The sequence below is a fragment of the Aethalodelphis obliquidens genome, unplaced genomic scaffold (assembly GCF_003676395.1).
Source record: "Aethalodelphis obliquidens isolate GAN/ISIS:26980383/991018 unplaced genomic scaffold, ASM367639v1 scaffold53, whole genome shotgun sequence".
Taxonomy (NCBI): domain Eukaryota; kingdom Metazoa; phylum Chordata; class Mammalia; order Artiodactyla; family Delphinidae; genus Aethalodelphis; species Aethalodelphis obliquidens.
In genome coordinates, this window is record NW_020837997.1 from 5,161,801 (window position 1) to 5,182,613 (window position 20,813).

Consider the following 20,813-nt stretch of genomic DNA (forward strand, 5'->3'; position numbering starts at 1 on the left):
GGATCAAAATGCACGGCGGAAAGCGCTGAAAGTGTTGTGTGACGGCCTTAATCACTGCGGCTCCCCTGGGAGGGGATACCACACTAGCCCCATTTCACGGATGAGGAAGGTGAGACTCAGAAAAGGGGCGGTAAGCGGAGAAATCCAACACCTTTTGATCGCCTCCCGTGTGCTGGGTTTTGTAAACACAGTATGTCAGGGCACCCTGCGGGAATAACTCAGACTCTGAAATCAGATTTCCTGCGTTTGAATCCCAGTCCTACCACATGCTCTTGACAAGTTACTTAAACTCTCTGGGCTTCACTTTCCTTACCTGTTAAATAAGAGCCCTAGCTTCCAAGATAGAGCAGAGATTAAACGACAGAATGCCTGGAAAATGTGCAAAGTAGGCGCTCTCACATAGCAAACCCTCAGAAGGTTCTAACCGGTGTAGGAAAGGAGACCGTAGTGTCGGTACTGACTGGTTCCAGCCCCAGCTTGCCTTCCTACTTGTTCTTAATGCTCTCTGCTTATATTTCCCCATTTGCAAAATGGGCAGAAATCTTTAACGTTCGTTATTGAGTTGTGATGAGAATTAAACGAGTTAGTGCAGGTAGAATGCTTAGAATGGAATCTGGCGTCGCATAAGCATAGGACAAGTGTTAACTTTTATTGTTTCTTCTTGGGCCCGGTTTTGAATCCTGGCACCCGCCACCACTTCCTTGCTGTGTGACCTGGAGCAGGTTTCTTCATCTCTCTGTGCCTCCCTTTCTTATTTTCTATAAAGTGTGTGTGTGTGTGTGTTTATAAAATAATTCCTACCTAAAGATACTACTGTGAAGTTTAAACGAGATAATCCCGTAAAGAACCTAAAACAGTTCCTGGCATAATAAACAGCAGATATTATTGTTTGCGTTTTTACAGGAAACTAAAGTTCCGAAAGGCAGAGCGACTTGTTTAAGGTCGCGGGACTAGATGGTGGCGAGGTCGGGACTCGAACTCTGCCGCAGAGCCAAGGTCCAGACGGGGATTCCGAGGGGCCGAGGGAAGAGACTGAGAGAAGGGGCGCGTTCGGCGCTCGGCTGGCCTAGCCTCGGGGGCGGGCACCGGGGGCGGTGCGTGGGCGGGGCCACGGCCGCTCCTCCCCGGCCCGGCGGCGGCGGCGGCGCGCCTTGCGCTCGCTCGGCGCTCGGCTGGGGCGGCCTGGCCCACAATGAATGGCCGCCGCGGCTGCCGCTGCTGCTGAAGCGGAGGCCGCGGAGGCCGCGGAGGCGGACGCCGAGGCCCCGGCGCAGGGGGGCGCGCCCCGGGCCCAGGCTCGGCCCCAGCCGCCGCTGCGGAGCTCGCCGGGAGCCCCCGGAGCGCGGCCACGGCGCAGGTGAGGCGGCCCGCCCCAGGCCCGGTTCCGGCCTCCTTTCGCCGGGACGGCCGGAGGGCATCCGAGGTCCGGCTAAGGGTTGAGGGGGGAGGACATGGGGGCCTCCTCCGACCGGGGAGGAACCTGGTTAGCAGCTTGCACTGTGCCCCGGCCCGAGTGCGGAGAGTCCCGGTCCCCGCGAGCGGCCTTGAGCGTCCAGCCCCGGGCCGGGCCGCGGAGCTTGGGGGCGTCGGGATCAGGCCCAGACCTCCTCCTGTCATTCCACGCGAGAGGGGAGCGAGACCAGGCCCGGGCAGGTGCAGGGGTAGCTGGGGGCCGGGAAGTTGGAGGGAGGGCCGGTGGAGGAAAAGTGAGGAGGCGCCGGGGAGACCGGAGGGGGAGGGGGAGGAGGAGTCGGGCTTTGGGCCGGCCGAATGGGGGAGGAGGGGAGAGTGGCTTGGCCGGAGGGAAACGGCCCCGAGGGGGGGGCGGGGAGGGGCCGGGCTGGCAGGTACAGTCGGGGCGCTGGAGGAGGTGGGTCAGGTTACAGGCCTGGGGGCGGTTGAGGAGAAGCCCAGGATGTGGGGCAGGGTGGGTGTGGGCGGAGTTAGTTCTAGTGGGGGCGGTTAGGAGATCCCTGAAATGTTTGCAGGGGTCACATGAGGTTTCAGTTCGGAGAGTGGGGAGGGGGTGGCGAGGACGTGATACGGAGGCGATCAGGTAGGTTGAGGAACTACTGTAGGAGCTTTGGGAGTCCGGGGGAGGCAGAGCCTTTGCGCTAAGTAGGCTAGTGGGGATGTGGGAGCAGGTCCGGAGAAACTAGTGTGATCAAAAGGCAAGTGCCAAGGTGCACCCCCTCCCCCCTTCCCCGTCCAGGCGTTAGCTTGGGGCCAAATCTGAGGGGTTTCTTCTTTCTCACACCTCATCCCTGCCTGTCTCAGGCTCTGGGTCCCGACATACCCTTTGGGCAAGCCTCTGCTGGCTGCTCCAAGGTGCTAGCCCGCCCACCTGGGCGTTTGTGTGGGCAGCTTGGGAAATCGTCTGGAACACCTAGCTCGGGCATCTTGTTTACCACCCTTTTGTCCACGCCCACCCCATATATATGTAGGGAGGCAGCCCAGCCCCTGTTATCTGAGTATCTTAGGGTCCTAAGATTCTTTCTCCACTTTTTGTGACCAGAGCCTTGAGGCTCAAGCCTAGGGGTTGGGACCTCACTACCTTTCAGGCACCAGCTCTCCGCAGGTGAGTTACTGGGAGGTGAGCATATAAAGCTCTGTTCATTGTGTCTTGAAGGCTCCTGATGGGGGGAAGGCAGGTCACCAAGAAAGGGATCAAACCAGGCACCTACACCCTGGCCCAGGCCTTTGGTGCTCCGGGTCCCAGGGCTCTGCCTCTGCGGTGCTCTTCCTGGGGCAGGCCCTGTGCTGAGCTTGCTGGTTAGATGAGCTCATTGATTGCTCACCACCACCAGGTCAACTTAGGCCTTCTTCATGGTACTGGGGAGGAAGCCGCGACCCCATGACTTGTCCCAGGTCCCACAGCTAGACAGTGGCCGACTGGGATTGACTGATCCTCCGCCCCAGCCCGCAGTCTCCTGGAGCTGGCCTTTTAGGGGCGTGACTGGAAGAGCCCACTGTTCTGGATTCCCTGGTGGGAATTCTCTGTCCAGGACTTTTCTCTTGCCCATCCCTTGCGGACAGTTTTGCTGGTGTCCCAGGGAGCCAGATCAGTGGAAGCTTTTTTCCCAGAGGCAAGGTCATCCCTGTTATAATGGGAGCCAAGAGGTCAGGGGTCACAGAGCTGTGGGCTGGCAGAGGGAGGTGGTTATGAGGATGGAACCTGGCTCTGGAGCTGGATTTTTGCTTTTTTTCCTGGTTTATCTTTCCCTCTGTTTGGTCCCCAGTCAGACCACCCCTGCTTTTGTTCCTTCTCTCTGGGCTAACTGCAAAGCTGTTACCAATGTGTCCTGGGAACGTTGACTTGGGAGCCTCAGTACCTGAAGCAGGAACCACAAACTGCTGGGTCGAGTGGTATCAGCTAGATCTGGGTTTAATGATGGCTTGTCACCTCATTCCCTCCCTTCCCCCAATCTCCTTGTAGTTCCTAGAACTGCCCCCACCTGGGCTCGGCCCTCCTCCCCTCTTTGGCTGGCCTCCTGGTTTTGGGAGGGGTAGAAACTGGGCCAGCAGCCCCATGTAAAGAAGCCTTCCCCCTGCCTGGTTGGGCTGAGGCTGGCTGCCGTGGCGCAGCCTGGGGCCTCGGCCGGGGCTCCGGGCTGGGTACTTAGGATTGGGCACAGCTGCCTCCAGTCATAGAGCTGGAACGGGGGCAGAGACTGGTAGGAGTTGGCCGCTGTGTGTGATGGCAGAGAAGGGGGCAGTGAGTCCGAGCCTGTGCCTGGAGCTGGAGAAAGCACTCTTAATAATTGCTTTTCTGTGAGGATTTAGGGTGCCCAGACCTGGGGCGCCAGAGGAGGCCAAAATAGCCTGGCAGGCAAGAGCAACAAGTTAAGGGACCCTTGGGACAGTTTGATTTCACATGGGTGCCAACTCCCTGCTGGGTCCCGGGGAGCAGCCCTGAAAAGCAGCTCCTAGAACTGCTCTCAGCAACTTCTAGTGAAGGTTAGACAAAGGTTTGTCTGAAGGTGACTGACCTCAGACAAACAAATGATCAAGCTCATTTCTGATATCCCCGCGTTCATGAATATAGTAAAACCAAGTGAAGTGATGGTGCTGGGGTGGGTGGAAAGCATTAGATTTGGGTGGTCAGGGAAGGCTTCCAGGCGAGCTGAGCTCTGAATAATAAGAGATCAGCCTGCTGGTGGGGGAGCTGCGGCAGGGAGGGGCGAATGTTCTAGGCAGACAGGACAACACATTGAAAGCCTTTATTTAGCATGTGCCAGGCTCCTGCTAAGTGCTCTAAACATTTTGTCTTCATGAGGGAAGGACTGAAGGGTGACCCTAGCGTGGAGATAAGAGACCCTTAGTGCCGTTCCCAGAAAAGAAGCGTCTGATCTCAGGGTGTCCTGGATCCCCCCATCACCCCCAGATGCAAGTCCAGACCCCTTGGCCTACATCCAAGGCCTTCTAAAATCTGTTGCCCCGGCCAAGCAGTGGGGAGCCCCAGCAGGTTCTTGCACAGGGCTGCAAGGAAATGAGTTTCGGTCAGTTTGGCAGGACCCGTCATGGAGGTCAGCCTGGAGGCATGGGGTTTGGAGAGGGTTGCGGGTTGGTCCAGGAAAGTCTGACCCGGCTCATCAGTGTCACTGCCAGAGACTGTGGTGGAGGAGGGCCTGCCAGGTTCAGGTGGGGCTTGCAGCATTTGAGGCAAAGGTGAGCCAGCCTTGAAGACACGGAGGTGGTGTTTGCACCAGCCTCTGCTCCTTCTCTTGGGTCCTCCCTGCCTCTCATCACTCCCATCCCTTTCCTGGGTGTCACGCTGCTCTGAGCACTTTCACCCATTTGTAAATCACTTAAGCCTATGCCTAGCATGAGCACGCAGGCCCGCCTCCCTGCCTCTGCTCCTGGGTCCCCTTGGGCAAGAGTGTCATCCCTCTGTCTCCTCCTGAAGAGCCTTCTGAGCCACAGAGGCTGTGAGGTGGGACTGAACAGGTGGCTGTCTCGTTGTGTCCAGTATCTGGTTGTGATCATTGCCCCTGTCTCCTCAGGATAGACAGGATGTGAAGGTCTCAGCATCCTTAGAGATCCGAGGGCCCTCTGTGAGGACCGTGACTGAATTAAGCAGAGGGTGGGTAAAGGTGAGCAAACATGGTGTAGTGGAGAGTCAGATTCCACTGTTAGTGCCACCTTGCTCAGCCAGGAGACCCTGGGCAAACGCTGTGGCCTTGGCGCCTCAGTTTAAGTATTTGATAAGTGGGGACAAGCAGGCATACCTGCACTGCAGTGGTTCTCAACCAGGGGTGATTCTGCCCCCCTCAAGGGATGCTTGGGAAATGTCTGGAGACATTTTTGGTTGTCACAGCTGTCACAGTAGAGGCCAGGAATGCCCCTCAGTATCATATGATGTACAGGGCAGCCTCCACGATAGCGGATGATCTGGCCCCAGTGGCAACAGGGCCTCAGTTGGGGCTCCCCGCTGCGTGGTTATTGGGAGGGTCATGTGAGACGTTGGTGTCTGGGGTGTGATCAGCTGGTGCTGGGAAGGCAGTGCAGGGAGCCCTCAGTAAGTATGGCCTGATAGCTCATGAAATGGCCTAAGGTTCTGGGAGATGGTGAGCGGTATAAGATGCCTCTGCTGCTGTCAGGGAGTTTGCAGTCCTGTGAGGGGCTAGGGGGACAGACAGAAGGGGGAACATAACTAATAATAGCAGCTGAGCACTGACTGCAAAGTCAGCACCAGCCTACCTACCTGTGTTACCTTAAGGTGGTTTAATCCTCAAAACAGCCTTGTGAGGCGGCTGCTTGTTTTATAGTTGGGAAAGACTGACGTGGGGGGTGGTAAGCACTAGTACAGATAAATGTTTTCTGGGAGCGTAGAGGAAGGAAAGCGTAATTCTAAGCGGGGAAGCTTTGTAAGGGATATTTGAGCCTAGTAAAACAGGATTCTGATTCTTTTGTCCTGCCAAGGCCCTGCAGGGTCTCCAAGCACATCTCCACGACCCATCCCCAGTAACGCCCAGCCTCCTTTGTGTTAGCCTCCCCAAGGTCACCTCAGGGCCTTTGCACTTCCCTCCACCCTTTGTGCAGCTGCTGCCCTGCCCCCTTGTCCTTGGGTGTGGAGGCACACCGGGAGTATGAGGTAACTCACAAAGGTGGGCTTGAGGTCAGAGTGGGAAGGGGGTGGGGCCTGGCTGGGTTCTCTTAGGAGCTGCTGCAGGCAGAAGCCAGATTGCTGAGGACTTCGAGGAGAGAGTGGGAGGAGGGAGGGAGGAGAGGCAGCAGGCTGGATTGCTCTTTCCCGGAGGTGGCAGTGAGGGGAGGAAGAGTAGAGAGTAGCTGGGGGAGGCTGGGGGAAAGAAGAAGGCTTCAGGGGGAGCGGGAATAGCAGCACCTAGAACCCTTGGGCTGGGGCCTCAGGTGGGCAGCAGACCCCAACTCGGGTCTCGGCTTCCCTTCTCAGCTCTGGTTTCTCAGTTTTCCCAGTCATGAAATGGGTCTAACTGTGGTGGCCGCCTGCCACAGGGAGCAGCAGGGCCATGCGGAGGATGAGTGCAGCCTGGGCCAGCCATGATCAGGGAGCCCCAACTGCCATTATCTCCTGATTCTTGGACAGGAGCCACGTGGCCTGGATGCCATCCTGGGCCTTGCTCTCCTCATCTGTAAAATGGCAGGAAGACTCATTTCTTCCTCAGAAACTGGTGAGAGGAATAGCTGAGCCCTCGTCGGGTGCTGGTGCACAGTAGGGGCAACTTCCATGCCACCAACCATTGCTAATCCTGTCACCCACTGTGGAGTTAACAGGAGCTTTTCAGGGAAAAAGAAAATGAATTAAATGTGCATGTACCTTAAAAAGATCTGTACAATCGGGTATCGCCTTGTTCTTCACTAGCTAATGTTTGCCTAAACTACCTTCCAGTTCGGCTCCTGCAGAGGGTCCAAATGGCTTTGGGCCAGGAATGCACTCCGAGCAGCCTGGGGGGTGTGCCACTTTCCTGCCCCCAGTTGTCACTCTGACCTCATGCTGAGCTGGGTGAAGGATTGTGGGACTTTCCAGGGGCCTCTGTCCTTCTTACGCTTGGAGTTAGTGGGTTCCCTTAACCAGCTTACATGTCAATGGGCAGCTCACCACTTCCCTGGAAAGTCAGCCAGAAAAGACAGTCCTTGGTGAGGCAGACATAGATCTGCCCCCCAGCCACTGCTGGCTGGGGTACTCGGAGCTCCTTCAAAGAGCTGGCAGTTTCCACCCCTAGGAATTGCACTGCAACACAAGCACCTCCGTTTCAAGCCTGCCGCACCCTAGCGGGATCCGGCAGTAGGACAGCAGTCAGTGGGAATCCCAAGTTCAGTTACATTGAGCCCCAAGTGGGACCCTGACTGCAGGCTAGCCACCTGCTATGGCTGCCAGAGGAGGGTGTCTGTCTGAGCAGCACCCTCTGCGTTGGCCCCGGCGGCCCCCACTGCGGTGCGGGTGGCACCCCTGCCCAGCCTCAGAGACCTCTTCCAAGTCCCACTCTGTTCTAGTCACAGTGCGACTAAAAGGGGAGTGTAGTTGGAAGTAACAAATCATTCATTCATTCCGCTAACAACGATTGTGCGACCACTGTGTGCCTGTCTAGTTGGGGGCAGGGGACATAGTAGTGTGAACCAGACAGGCAGTCGCCCTGCCGTGGTGGAGCTGACACAAAGCCAAGGACACATCTAGTTGGTAGATGGTGGGAAGTGCCAAGGAGGAAAAATGAAGCAGAAGTGGCCGGAGGAATTGGGGTTGGCAAAGGCTGTCTTTGGAAATCTGAGATAGGTGATCAGGGGTGTGACCTGATAGGTGATGAAGGGCTGTGACCATCTTGGGGCCTGCCTTGTAAGAGGTCTGAGAGCAGGCAGTCCTTACTGTGCAGGACCCCCATACACATCGTAGGGGCCCAGGTGGTGAGAACTGGTTTTGAAGAAATCGGAGGTGTGAATCCTAGGCTCTTCACCCAAGCAAGGAGGGCTAGATAGAGCCTGTGTGCACTGCAGCCAGAGCAGGCTTGAGGGGAGAAGGGCTCGGCTGAGGACGCATTGTGTGGGCATCTGGGGTATGTGCAAGTCTGCCGTCCAAGGGGAGGTCCAGGCCAGGGGCTCCATGAGGGAGCTGTGGGGTGAGTAGATGGTGTTTGTTTGGTTTTGGCCACGGCATGCAGGATCTTCCCTGACCAGGGATCAAACCTGTGCCCCCTGCATTGGGAGCATGAAGTCTTAACTTCCCTGGATCTCCAGGGAAGTCCAAGTAGATGGTGTTTTGAGCCTGTCTTAGTCCGCTTGGGTCGCCATAACAAAATACCATAGACTGGGCAGCTTAAACAACAGACATTTTCTCACAGTTCTGGGGGCTGGAAGTCTAAGATGCCAGCGCAGTCAGGTTCTGGTTGGATTCTAGTGTGCTCATGTGGCCCTTAGTGTCTGCGCTTGGAGAGAGAAAGAGAACTCTCTCTTCCTCTTCTTATAAGGACAAAGAGTTCTGTTGCATTAGGGCCCGACCTTTATGACCTCATTTAACCTTAATTACCTTCAAATAAGACCCTGTCTCCAAATACAGCCACACGGGGGATTAGGACTTCAACTTAGAAATTGGGGTGGGCGACACAATTTAGTCCACATCAGAGCCCTGAGACTGGGTGTGATCCCCCAAGGAGAGAAGCAGACTAAAGACTGAGCCCAGAGCCAGCTTTGCCTTCCTCCAGTTTCTGGAAGGGCCGTGCCTGCTTCTCCCTTGGGGCTCTGCACACCTTCCTTGTTCCTTGAGGGCCACGCTCCCAGCCCACCACTGCCCCATTAGATCACCCCCCACCTCCACCCCCTTGTGCCCCCCAGATCTCAGCTCCAGTGTCCCCTCCTCCGGGTGAGGTCAGAGGCGCAGACCTGCAGCTCGTTGATCCGTGTGACCCTGGATGAATGGTCATGTCTCTTCCTGGACCATGAGCTCCGGAGGCAGGGCCTTGTCTTAGTGGTGGCCTGCCTCAGGCTCTGGGCACTTCCTGCCCCAGGCAAGGCGCTTGGCAAATATTTGTTGAGTGACTGTTGAGAGGTCATGGAAACCCTGTGTCGTGCCCTTGCGTCTCGTCAGGAAACCCACTCTCTTCCGGGGCCAGGAGTAGTGATGGAAGGGTCCCCTTGGCCTTGTGTGGGTCTGGGGGCCGCCCCTTCCCTCCAGGGGGATCTGGGCACCCCAGAAGATGTGCCGGCTCATGTGCCAAGTTGTGAGGAGAGAGAATTCAAATACGGTTTTCTGCCCCTGGGGAGATTATAGTCAAGTGGGATTTAATGTTCTCAGAGGTAAGCATAAGGGCCCTGTGGCTTGGGGGTTGCGGGGAGTGCCGAAGAGGGCATCTTCTCCAGTCTGGTGAGTTCTCAGAGCACGGGGCAGCTGAGGGTGAATGAGGAAGATGCGGGTAGTGGGAGGAGAAGGGCGCTCCGGGCAGGGTGCACAGCTTGGGTAAAGGTCTGGCTGAGGGGAACCGTGCAGTACAGGCGAGGGGCTCGGGCTGGTGAGGACAGAACTGTTGGCTGGTTTAGAGAACCGCACCGCCCCCCACCCCCACCCCGGCTCTCCATCCTACCACTTCCCAACCAGCAGGTGACCCAGGCCGAGCGCCAGCTGCTTTCGACCTGTTTCCTCTGGAAGCCTGATCTGGCTCCATGGCTCCTCCCTCACAGCTGGTGTAGGTGAGGGGCAGGACCACCGGCCATTGTTCTTCTGAGTCTGGCAGCCTGGATTGGTGCCACGATCCAGGGGTGGGTCTCTAGTGGTCTCCAGTGGCCTCTTCCACCTCCCCCCACCCCATACCCTGTCCTACTTACAGGGGCAGCGAGGCAGACCTAGCACCCCACTCCCTGTCACTGCAGAGGGTGCGTGCCTGTGCACGGATTGCATCAGCCTTTTGCACAAGTTGTGCCCCCGCCCCCCGCCGCCATTGCTAGTTGAAGGCTTCAAAGCCCTGGGTGCTGGGCTCTGAGGCCCCATGGGGTTCACGAGGCCTGGGGACCCCAGACTGAATGTCAGGTTGGCTCTCGCCCTCGGGAGCCCTCCTCCTTGCATCTCTTTTCCCTCCTGTTGAGAACCTTATCGCCCCCATGCTGAGCGCTCACCACAAAGCCATCCTGCACCAATTCCCGGTGAGGGGTCAGACCCTGAAGTCCAACTGCTTGGGACAGGGCAGGGCGGTGCTGTGATCACCACCCACAAAGTGGGGCCCTGCTAGCCTTCACTGTGGAGTGCTGTGAGCACTTTGGTAGCCTTCCGGAAATGCGTGCAACAGTGTCCGTCACACCGAGCACAGTTAGGAGGACACTTTGCAACGCCCTCCGTAGCCCCAGAAGCATCCACACCCGTATGTGTACTGCCTCAGCCCCCTCCCCCCGTTCCCCCATGCTTCCCCACCCCCACCCCGCAGCTGCCATTTCCCAGACAGGAGCAGTCTATTCCTGCCTTGGTACACTATCTGACACGTTTACAAATATTTATTGACCGCCTCTCTCTGTTCTGATGAGCTAATCATGAGCAAATCTGCCAGCATGCCTGCCCCCTCTGGAGCTGACAGTCTCCTTGCGGAGTACCTACCTACACAACTTTTTTTTGACTGCGCTATGCAGCATGCAGGATCTTAGTTCTCCAACCAGGGATCGAACACGTGCCCCCTGCAGTAGAAGCATGGAGTCTTAACCACTCGACTGCTAGGGAAGTCCCCTGTATACAACTTTTAAAACAATACCGTCTCCCGTAGAGGCTCATTCCTGAGTCACTCACCCGCTTCTCTCTGTCCCCGCCACTGATGCTGGGAATTCTCCCAAAGCTGGTCTGGGCCCAGTCTCCCTTGCTCCGGGCTTCCCATTGCTCACTCTCAGACATTCATCCTCACCAGGCCAGGGCCCACCTGTCCCACACCCTGTGCCGCTTTCCAGCCACACTGGCTCCTTCCTGCCCAGGACTGTTGGTTGCTCTCTCCATCTCCCCATCTTTACCTCGCTCACTCAGTGACACACTCACCCCAACTAAAATCACGCCCTGTGGCTCCTCACTAGACAGTGAGCTACATGTGGGCACAACCAGTCCTCTTCAGGGCTATGTCCCCAGCACCTTGCAGTCCATCGGGTGGGTTGGATGTATACCTCCCCATTTTACACATAAACAAACTGAAGCACAGAGAGGTGAGCGGCTGGCCTGAGGTCATGCAGCTTCAGAGTGGGGCTAGCAGCAGAACCCAGGTCTGAGGGACTCTAGCTCCACCGCATGCATGTCCTGCCTTGGTCCTCCCCCTTGGGGTGTAAGCCTTCCAAGCCAGGGGTCTAGAGCACCCCTCCAGGGACTAGGGGCCAGGCAGCCTCTTCCTTGGCTGCCTCGGCCCTGGTCACTTGGGCCCTAGTACCCGGGGGGTCTTCTGTTTGGCAGCCTGGGGAGGCGGGTCAGGGCTACCAGGGCCCTGGAGGAGGCTCTCTGGGCTCTATCCTTTGCCTCCTCTTGGTGCCTCAGTTTCCCCTACCGCCTCATTCAGAGGCCCAGCTCTGAATGAGGCGGTAGGGGAAACTGAAGCACCAGCTCCTAGCCTGTCCGGCCCTTAGTTTGACCTCCTGGGACGTGCATGCTGCCGTCTAATTAGGATTTCCCTGTCTCTGCCTCCCCCTCCTGATTGCCTTTTTGTTTTTCGCGGTGGCGACAATGATTTTGATGAGGAAGAGGAGGGTACAGCAGAGGGGAATCATGGATTTCAGTGCCCAGACAGATCTGGGGGAGCCAGGACTCACCCTTGCCCTGAAGTGCACCTCTGAGCCCATGGGCGCATGGCCCCTTGTGTTCCTCCAGGTAGCCCTTTCTGAATGAACCTGGGTAGGGCCCAAGTCTTCACTGCATCCCCAATCCTCAGCCCATCGAGGCAGCTTAGAATAGACTGGTTAAAGAAAAAAAACTGAAAGATGCATGAGAGCTAACATGGGAGTGAGAGATGAACAGCTGGGGGCTCTAGTTAGTTCCTGCCTCAGGGCCTTTGCACACACTCTTCACCTTTTTCCTCTTTCTTCTCACCAGCCTGACACTCTGCTCAGGCCTCTCTTCTCACCCATACCTGCCCATTCAGGATGACTGCCCTCCACAACTACAGAATGGCAGGGGACTCAGTTTTACCAATGGGGGCACTTGTAAAGCCATATCTTCCCTCAGAGCCCTTTTATGATTGCCCCCAGAGCATCAGACATGCTGTCCTCACCCGACCAGTTCTTCCTCCTGGGTTGGAACATGCACTGATGGAATAGGCTCTGATGCAGAAGGTCACACGTTTGAGAGGTGCCAGGGCCCCCCAGGTGGTACTTCACAGGTCAGGATGGGGGTGGGCTCCCTGAGCAGGATCTCATGCAGTTCCTTAAATTCACATTTCTTTCTCCACCCACCCCTCAAGCACTTTGGGGTGAATTGTTTGTGTTGTGATTTCACACACTTTATTTTTTTATTTTATTTTATTTTTTAAAATTTATTTATTTTATTTTTGGCTGCGTTGGGTCTTTGTTGCTGTGCGCAGGCTTTCTCTAGTTGAGGCGAGCGGTGGCTTCTCTTGTTGCAGAGCCTGGGCTCTAGGCGCGCAGGCCTCAGTAGTTGTGGTGCACGGGCTTAGTTGCTCCGTGGCATGTGGGATCTTCATGGACCAGGGCTTGAGCCCGTGTCTCCTGCACTGGCAGGCAGGTTCTTAATCACTGCGCTACCAGGGAAGTCCCACACACTTTATTTTAAATATTATTTACTTTTGTAAATAGGCAATACATTCACCAGGTTCAAAATTTAAAAGACCCTAAGATGGAATTCCCTGGCAGTCCAGCGGTTAGGACTCTGAGCTTTCACTGCCAAGGGCCTGGGTTCAATCCCTGGTCAGGGAACTAAGATCCCACAAGCCGTGTAGTGTGGCCAAAAAAAAAAAAAAAAAAAACCCTAAGAATGTACATGGTAAGTCTCATCCCCAGTTCTACACAGAGGACATTAGTCTTATGGTTTCTTTCTTCCTTTTACAGCTTTACTGAGATGCATATACCAAGCAGTTCACCCGTTTAAAGTGTACAGGTTCAGGAGTTTTTAGTATATTCAGAGTTGTGCATCCATCACCACGATTTCTGAACATTTTTCACGAGGGCAAGAAGAAACCCTGCACCTGTTGCTCACACTCCCCTAATCCTCCAAGCACCCCCAGCCCAGGCAACCACTCATCTGCTTTCTGTCTCTTATCGATTTGCCTGTTCTGGACGTTTCATATAAATGGGATTGTATAATATGTGGTCTTTTCGGCTGGCTTCTTGCATTTAGCATAATGTTTTCAGGGTTTATCCAAGTTGTAGCATGTAGCAGTAGTGCATTCCTCTTTATGACTGAGTAGTATTCCATTGTGGATTGACCATATTTTGTTTATCCATTCATCAGTTGATGGACATTTGGGTTGTTTCCACCTTTTGCCTATTGTGAACAGTGCTGCTGTAAACATTCACGTACAGGTGTATGTGTGGATATATGTTTTCATTTCTCAGGAATAATTCCTAGAAGTGGAATTGCTGGGTCATATGGCAACTTCATGTTTAACCATTTGAGGAACGGTTTTCCACAGCAGCTGCACCATTTCACATTCCCACCAGCAGTGTAGGAGGGTTCCGGTTCATTTCTCATCCTCACCAATACTTATCTTTCTTATTCTAGCCAGCCTAGTGGGTGTGGAATGGTGTCTCATCGTGGTTTGGATTTGCATTACCCTGATGACTAGTGATGTTCTCATGCAGTTTCAGGGTTTCTCGAGTGGTCATTCAGTCATTCAGCAAATGGTGATTGAGGGTCACGTGCTCAGCACTGCAAACGCAGTGTGAAAAATCGGATGACTCTGCCTTCTTGGTGTCTCTATGCCTGTTACCCTATGTGTGTAGTGCTAGTGGTGGTTAATGCTCACGGGGGGCTCACTGTGTTATCTCATTTAATATTCAAGCACAGACGTGTAAGTATGCTTTTGCCTTCCTTTCTGCAAAGGGACGGCATAGGCCACCCCGGCCTATAGCTGACTTAGCTGATTTGACAGTCTGTCACAGAGGAAAGGCCATGCTGGGACAGGAGTGGGCGGCACCTGTGATTCTTACAGTCGTGGCAAATTCCACCACGTGGATGTCCACGCTCCCGTGTGTCTCCCTGCAGCGGGCTGAGTCTGCCATCTGACCCTGTCCCTCCGTCTCTCCCTGTCCCCTGTGCAGCTGCCGCCGCCATGGCCCAGACCCTGCAGATGGAGATCCCGAACTTCGGCAACAGCATTCTGGAGTGCCTCAACGAGCAGCGGCTGCAGGGCCTGTACTGTGATGTCTCGGTGGTGGTCAAGGGCCATGCCTTCAAGGCCCACCGGGCCGTGCTGGCCGCCAGCAGCTCCTACTTCCGGGACCTGTTCAACAGCAGCCGGAGTGCGGTGGTGGAGCTGCCGGCGGCTGTGCAGCCCCAGTCCTTCCAGCAGATCCTCAGCTTCTGCTACACGGGCCGGCTGAGCATGAACATGGGCGACCAGTTCCTGCTCATGTACACAGCGGGCTTCCTGCAGATCCAGGAGATCATGGAGAAGGGCACAGAGTTCTTCCTCAAGGTGAGCTCCCCCAGCTGTGACTCCCAGGGCCTGCACGCCGAGGAGGCCCCCTCGTCCGAGCCCCAGAGCCCTGTGGCGCAGACGTCGAGCTGGCCGGCCTGCGGCACCCCACTGCCCCTCGTGTCTCGCGTCAAGACAGAGCAGCAGGAGTCGGACTCTGTGCAGTGCACGCCCGTGGCCAAGAGGCTGTGGGACAGCAGCCAGAAGGAGGCCGGCGGTGGCAGCAGTGGCAACGGCAGCCGCAAGATGGCCAAGTTCTCCACGCCGGACCTGGCCGCCAACCGGCCGCCCCAGCAGGCCCCGGTGGTGGCGGCAGCACAGCCCACCGGAGTGGCGGGGGGGCCCGGGGCCGGGCAGCCGGCGGGGGGCGTGGCAGCAGCGGCAGGCGGAGTGGTGAGTGGGCCCAGCACGTCGGAGCGGACCAGCCCGGGCACCTCAAGCGCTTACACCAGCGACAGCCCCGGCTCTTACCACGAGGAAGATGAGGAGGAGGACGCAGGCGAGGAGGGCACAGACGAGCAGTACCGGCAGATCTGCAATATGTACACCATGTATAGCATGATGAACGTCGGCCAGACCGGTGAGGTGCCCCACCACAACCCCAAGCCTGGCCCCTCGCCCCCGCCCCCGGCCCCGCCCCCAACACACCAATTTCGCCCCCGACAGCCGAGAAGGTGGAGGCCCTCCCTGAGCAGGTGGCCCCCGAGTCCCGGAACCGCATCCGAGTGCGGCAAGATCTGGCGTCTCTCCCTGCTGAGCTCATCAACCAGATCGGCAACCGCTGCCACCCCAAGCTCTACGATGAGGGTGACCCCTCTGAGAAGCTGGAGCTGGTAACAGGTGGGCTGGCCTCACTTGCTCCCTGAATTCCCCCCTCCCCCACCTTGGGCCTCGATGCCCTCTGGGCCAGCAGCCTGCAGCACAGTGCTTAGGAGCCAGGCTCAAGGTACAACCCCAGCCCTGCCGCCCACTGGCTGTGTCCTGGGGCAGCTGACACCTCTTTGCATTGATACAAATCAAAGACTGGCTTGTAGCTTTCCACCCCGGAGGCTGGTGTAAGTGTGGGCCAGCATTGTTGGGAGTAGATCAGTGGCTTCATAGCGTGGTTTGAGGGTTGATCAACACGGTGGTTAAGAATTTGGCCCTCGGACTCAGGGTGTCAGGGTGCGAGCATCTGCTGCCTGTTCTTTCTGATGCTGGTGGTTTTGTGGGCAAGGGCCCCGGCACGTTGGGAGCCCCGTGGACGGTGGCGCCACAGTCTCGGTCCTTTCCTGAGTGTTGAGGAGGACGCCCTAAGTTGAGTGGTTGGGGCGGGGGGCGGGGGGTGGGTGGGGGCTGGGCCGGGGGCGGGGGTTGGGCGAGGGGGGGACATGGCGGTTTGCCCCCCCCACCCTTCCCCCTCGCGCCCCCCCCCCCCCCCACCCCAGGCACCAACGTGTATATCACCAGGGCGCAGCTCATGAACTGCCACGTCAGCGCAGGCACGCGGCACAAGGTCCTGCTGCGGCGCCTCCTGGCCTCCTTCTTTGACCGGTGAGGCCCATGCCAGAGCCCCGATGTGGGGGAGGACGGGGTGCCCCATGCCCCCACCACCACCACCACAGGGGGCCTGACTCCCCTCCCCCATATCCCTCGCCCAGGAACACGCTGGCCAATAGCTGTGGCACCGGCATCCGCTCTTCCAGTAACAACCCCAGCCGCAAACCGCTGGATAGCCGCGTCCTGCACGCTGTCAAGTGTAAGTGTCCACCTTTCTGGAGTCGGGATTGGGGGATGGAGGTCTGGGGCGGGCAGGTGGTCCTTTTCTCTGGTGTTGGCCCTGATGGATGGGTAGGTAGGGTTTGGTATTAAGAAGGATTCTGAGGTTCAGTCTGGGCTTGTTGGGAAGAGGGCTGTGATTGGTTAGAGAGTTCTTGGTTAGAGATTTCTTGAGGGGGTGGGTAGGACACTGAAGGAAAGCCATGAAGCCTATGGGAGGGGGGGTCTCAAACTTATCCTGGTCATCAGAGTGATGAAGTGGCCAGGCCTCAGCCAGTTGTCAGGAGGGAAGTCTAGGTTTTCAAGTGGAATCTCCCAGTTTCTGAATTCTGGCGAATGACCCACATTTTTCAAGAGCACTGGGCCATCCCGCATCAAATCCACACATCCCATACGCATGGCCAAGCTCTGTCAGTCCTGGGCCCACTGATGTGGTGTAGCGTGCTGTCCGCAAGCTCCAAGGGGGGCGTTCAGGGGTGCCATGGTTCCGGGGGGGGTTCAGGAGCAGCGTGGGGGCTGAGTGCCTGTTGGGAGGGTGGGAGGCCCAGGCCACGCTCGGCATGAGCTACCCATTCTGCCCGCACAGACTACTGCCAGAACTTTGCTCCCAACTTCAAGGAGAGCGAGATGAACGCCATCGCAGCCGACATGTGCACCAATGCCCGCCGCGTTGTGAGGAAGAGCTGGATCCCCAAGGTCAAGCCGCTTATGGCCGAGGGTGACGCGTACACCACCTTCATCAGCTACACGGGCAAGATAGAGCCGGACATGATGGGTGTGGAGCACGGCTTCGAGACGGCCAGCCATGACGGCGAGGCCGGCCCCTCGGCCGAGGAGGCCCTCCAGTAACCCCCATCGGACCCTCCCACGGGGCTGTCACACTCCCCCTCCTGTCACACCCGCCCACCATCTTGGTCACGAGCTACTGTCTGTCCTTCCCCAGGACCCGCGGGGGGCACTGCATGCTCCTGGCCCCTCTGCCTCCGCGTCCCACCCCCTGACCCCAATCCGATCAGGGATCCGGGCTGGGAGAGGACGGCAGGTGGTGCGAGGTCTGCGTTGCCTTCTCTAGCACACACTCGTGCACAGTCGGGGGGCTCTTGCTCCCCCTCTCCTAACCCCTAGCAACTGTCTCCCCACTCACCAGGCCAGGCACAGGGAGGGGCTGGCCTGGGGGGCTTGGGAAGACCCCCTTCCCAGGCGCTGGGCCACCTAGCCGGAGCATTCCTCAGCCTCCGCCCCCCACTGCAGCCCCTTGGGGACTCACAGGGGCCCCGGGTTCTCAGGACCCCTCCCGCCACCACCTCCCAGTGCTTCCACGTTTCCAAAAGCGCCTTCCTGTCTCCCTTGTCTGTCCCTGCGCCTGGGGGCTGGGGTAGGCGAGGCCGTGAGGACTGCCCGTTTTACAGCTGAGGAAACTGAGGCTCAGAGAAACTCCATGACCGACCTAAGGTGGCGGGCGGTGGCAGGCCCAGCGCCCTTCTCTTCCCCCACCTGTGCTCAGCCTCTCTTGCCGCCACCAGCCCCCTGGGGCCTGAGAGGGGCAAGTCCTGAGAGGGGGCCCTTGGGGGCAGACCGAGGGTCTCTGAGAATAGGAGAGGTTTCCGGGGCTCGCAGAAGCGTATGGGTGTGCGTGTGTGTGTGTGCGCGTGCGTGTGTAGAAGTTTTGCTTTTAAACAGATGAAGACGTGAGAGGCAGTAGGACCAGGGGTGGAACCCAGGGGAGCAGGCTGGGGGGTGCTGCTGCCTTTCCCTCCCTTCCCCCACCCCCACCCCCCACGGCAGGGCTCCCAGCCCCCACCCCCTGTACATACTTTTTAAAACATTTTTTTAGCTAATGAAATATTGAAGTATAAGATTCCTTTTATTTTTCAAACCAACGGGACCGTGTCTGATGTCCCCTTCGGTCCTCGGGGCTGTGGAAGGCAGGACGGAGTGGGGAGCCAGGGGCAGGCTGAATGTGCGCGTGTGTGTGGATTGGGGGCGCGCGTTGCCGAGGGGGGTGCCCCCCAGGCCCCGCTCTGCCTGGGCTCCCGTGGGTCTGGCCGGCTCACACTTAACCCCAGGGCCTCCCCCCAAGGGCTACATTGCAAGGGTGTCCCTGGTTTGTCCGGTTGGCTGAGTCCAGCTCCTGGCAGGGCCGGGTCCGCTTCATGGTTAAAGATTGTTTGCAGAATCTTCTTTTACCATTCCTCTCTTTCTATCCTTGGCCTAGCTCCACGAGTGGTTTTGTGTTTTTTTTTTGAGTTCTACATGTAAACTCGGAGGGTTCTTTTTGTTTTTTTAACTCCCCCCCCCCCCCGCACCCCTCCCCACACATGCTGGGTGTCCGTTTCTTTGCAATTTCACATTTTTGTCTCTAGCCCTGGTTCTCACCGCCTCTGTCTCCCCCGCAGTCTGACTAGCCCGTTGCTCCCAGCAGCCTCTCTCTTTCCAAAGGCAAGGGGATTACAGGAGGTGGGGTGGTGGCCAGCTGGACCACTGGGATCTGACCTGGAGGCCTGCCCGCCCCCCCCAGGCACCCCTGCCAGCCTGCGGGGAGCGGGTCCTTCCTGACATCTGCTTGCTGCCAGGGGCCGGGGGGTGGGGGTGGGAGTGGGGGTGGGGTCAGACCAGCGGGGCCCTGGCGCTCTGCTTTCCTGGCCCAGCCCCAGTACCTTAGCCCTCAGCCGGTCCGAGTGCGTGGGGGGGAGTCGACAGCCCCAGCTAAAGCACAAGCACCTTAGTCGCACTTCCTCTGCCCCCTCATCCCGGCCTCGACACCCCACCCCAGCGTAGATCCCAAAGCACAACATCCTGGCACTCGGCAAGCTGCCGGGCCGACCAAGGCCGAGGGTGGGCTGGGGCTCCAGCCAGACCCCAAAGGAAGCAGGAGTCCCCGGGCGCTCCCCTCCTTCCAGGCCTCAGCGGGGGCCAGCTCTCTGGGACTGGGGTCTTCTCCCTCCCCACCCCCTTGTCCTGGGCAGGCCCTTGTCCAGCCCCTCCTCGCCTTGTCCTCGCGTGGGGCTTGCCCCGTCCCTCCTCCGAGCCCCTGCAGCACTGGGTTGGGTGGCAGAGCCCTCTTGTTTCAGGGACTCCAGGAGGTGCCCCTGGCTCCCTGGACTGTGTGTATAGGTCTGGGGAGGGGGCGGGGGAGAGGGGCTGGGCAGGGGCGCAGGGGAGGAAACTCCTCACCAGGAGAGCCAAAGACAGGGTTGTGCCTTACCCCAGGAGCCGCCCCTGCGCCCTCCCGCCCTGCCCTCCCCGTTCTTGGGCGGCCTGCTGCTTTTCCTGCTTTCCCTTCCCCTGGCCCTGCCCTGCCCTGAGCTGCATGGACCCCACAACCCCCCCCCCCCCCCCGGGCCGCCCGGAAGGAACATGAATGGAGGATCACCGACCAACGCAAAAAAGACTATGGGGGCCCCCCTCCACCTCCCCCGGCCGCCCATTCACCCACGTCTCTTTCACGCAGGACAGACCACCCGCCCTGTCCGCGTGGAGTGCCAACACCCTCCCTGCCCTGGGCCGAGCCCCTCCTCCCCGGGCCCATAAGTGAGATTGCACATTAACTACTGTAAGAAGAGGAGCCGCACTGGGAAATGTGAACCATGAGAATATCAGTGATACTGATGAGGAGAATAAACTAAACGCCTTTGTAACAGCCCTGCTGCAAGCTGCTCACTGGGGGCGCGGGGTGGTGGGCCCCCCTCCTTCCGCAGAGCGACATCCCCATTCCCCAGGGCTTCACACTGACAAATGCAGTGGGGGCCCGGCTTGGGGTGTGCTCAGAACGGCCATGCCAAACGTCATGCCTCAGAATGTCGGCCTGAGGGGAGGGCCCTCTTTAGGTGGGAAAACAGCTTCCAGCAGCTTCCAGGTTGCCCCAGTATGTACAAACAACACCCTCCCTAGGCTCTTCCTTCACACGTGTGGGCCCTAAATCCTGCATGGGCGTCCCACGGGAGCCCCTCCAAAGCTAGAAGGCCAGCTGCTCCATGGAATTATCTGTATTACAGATCCACTTGCTGCCCTTCCATGGTATTTGACACTCCCAGCCCCAGAAACGTGTCCTGAACGTAAGCCCACACCCTTCGCCCCGTCCCGAGCCACTGCGTCTGGAAGGAGCACTAAAGTCGGGATGGCAAGCCTAAAATCAGCCGGTGGTTGTTTAAAATACCTGGAAGAGGGACTTCCCTGGTGGTCCAGTGGTTAAGACTCTGCGCTTCCACTGCAGGTGGCACGGGTTGGTCAGGGAACTAAGATCCCACATGCTGTGCAGGGTGGCCAAAAAACAAAAAGAACTGGAAGAGCTGTAGGGCCCTGAGGATATGAGTGGGAAAATGTTCTAACAACCGAAACAGGAAAGATGCAACGTGCCCTAGGGTCCCATTGATTCAGAGGTATCTCAAGCAGTGTGGGAAGACTACTGACAGACCTTAGGGATTCCATCAAATCAAAAGATCTTTGCTGGGGAGGTGGACAAGGGGTTTCATCTCCGCCCAG

General features: G+C 57.9%; 1 protein-coding gene across 3 annotated transcripts; it reads left to right on the forward strand.

Annotated features, from left to right (window-relative positions):
- Nucleotide 1: 1 nt before the first annotated feature.
- NACC1 (nucleus accumbens associated 1) lies at nucleotides 2-19,974 on the forward strand. 3 transcript variants are annotated; one of them, XM_027084921.1, is made up of 6 exons: nucleotides 2-109; nucleotides 14,197-15,153; nucleotides 15,240-15,413; nucleotides 16,001-16,106; nucleotides 16,214-16,311; nucleotides 16,918-19,974. In XM_027084921.1, the coding sequence occupies exons 2-6, from the start codon at nucleotides 14,208-14,210 to the stop codon at nucleotides 17,178-17,180; spliced, it is 1,587 nt and encodes a 528-aa protein (XP_026940722.1). In that variant the 5' UTR covers nucleotides 2-109; nucleotides 14,197-14,207; the 3' UTR covers nucleotides 17,181-19,974. The 3 variants fall into 3 exon arrangements, with proteins under 3 accessions (XP_026940722.1, XP_026940723.1, XP_026940721.1); XM_027084922.1 differs by lacking the exon at nucleotides 2-109 and adding an exon at nucleotides 906-996; XM_027084920.1 differs by lacking the exon at nucleotides 2-109 and adding an exon at nucleotides 1,168-1,357.
- The last annotated feature ends 839 nt before the right edge of the window (nucleotides 19,975-20,813 follow it).

Coding starts and splice junctions, on each gene's coding strand:
- NACC1 (XM_027084921.1), top strand. CDS start 14,208: ATGGCCCAGACCCTGCAGATGGAGATCCCGAACTTCGGCAACAGCATT. Junction 15,414..16,000: donor GAAGCTGGAGCTGGTAACAG/GTGGGCTGGCCT, acceptor CCCCCACCCCAG/GCACCAACGTGTATATCACC. Junction 16,312..16,917: donor CGTCCTGCACGCTGTCAAGT/GTAAGTGTCCAC, acceptor CTGCCCGCACAG/ACTACTGCCAGAACTTTGCT.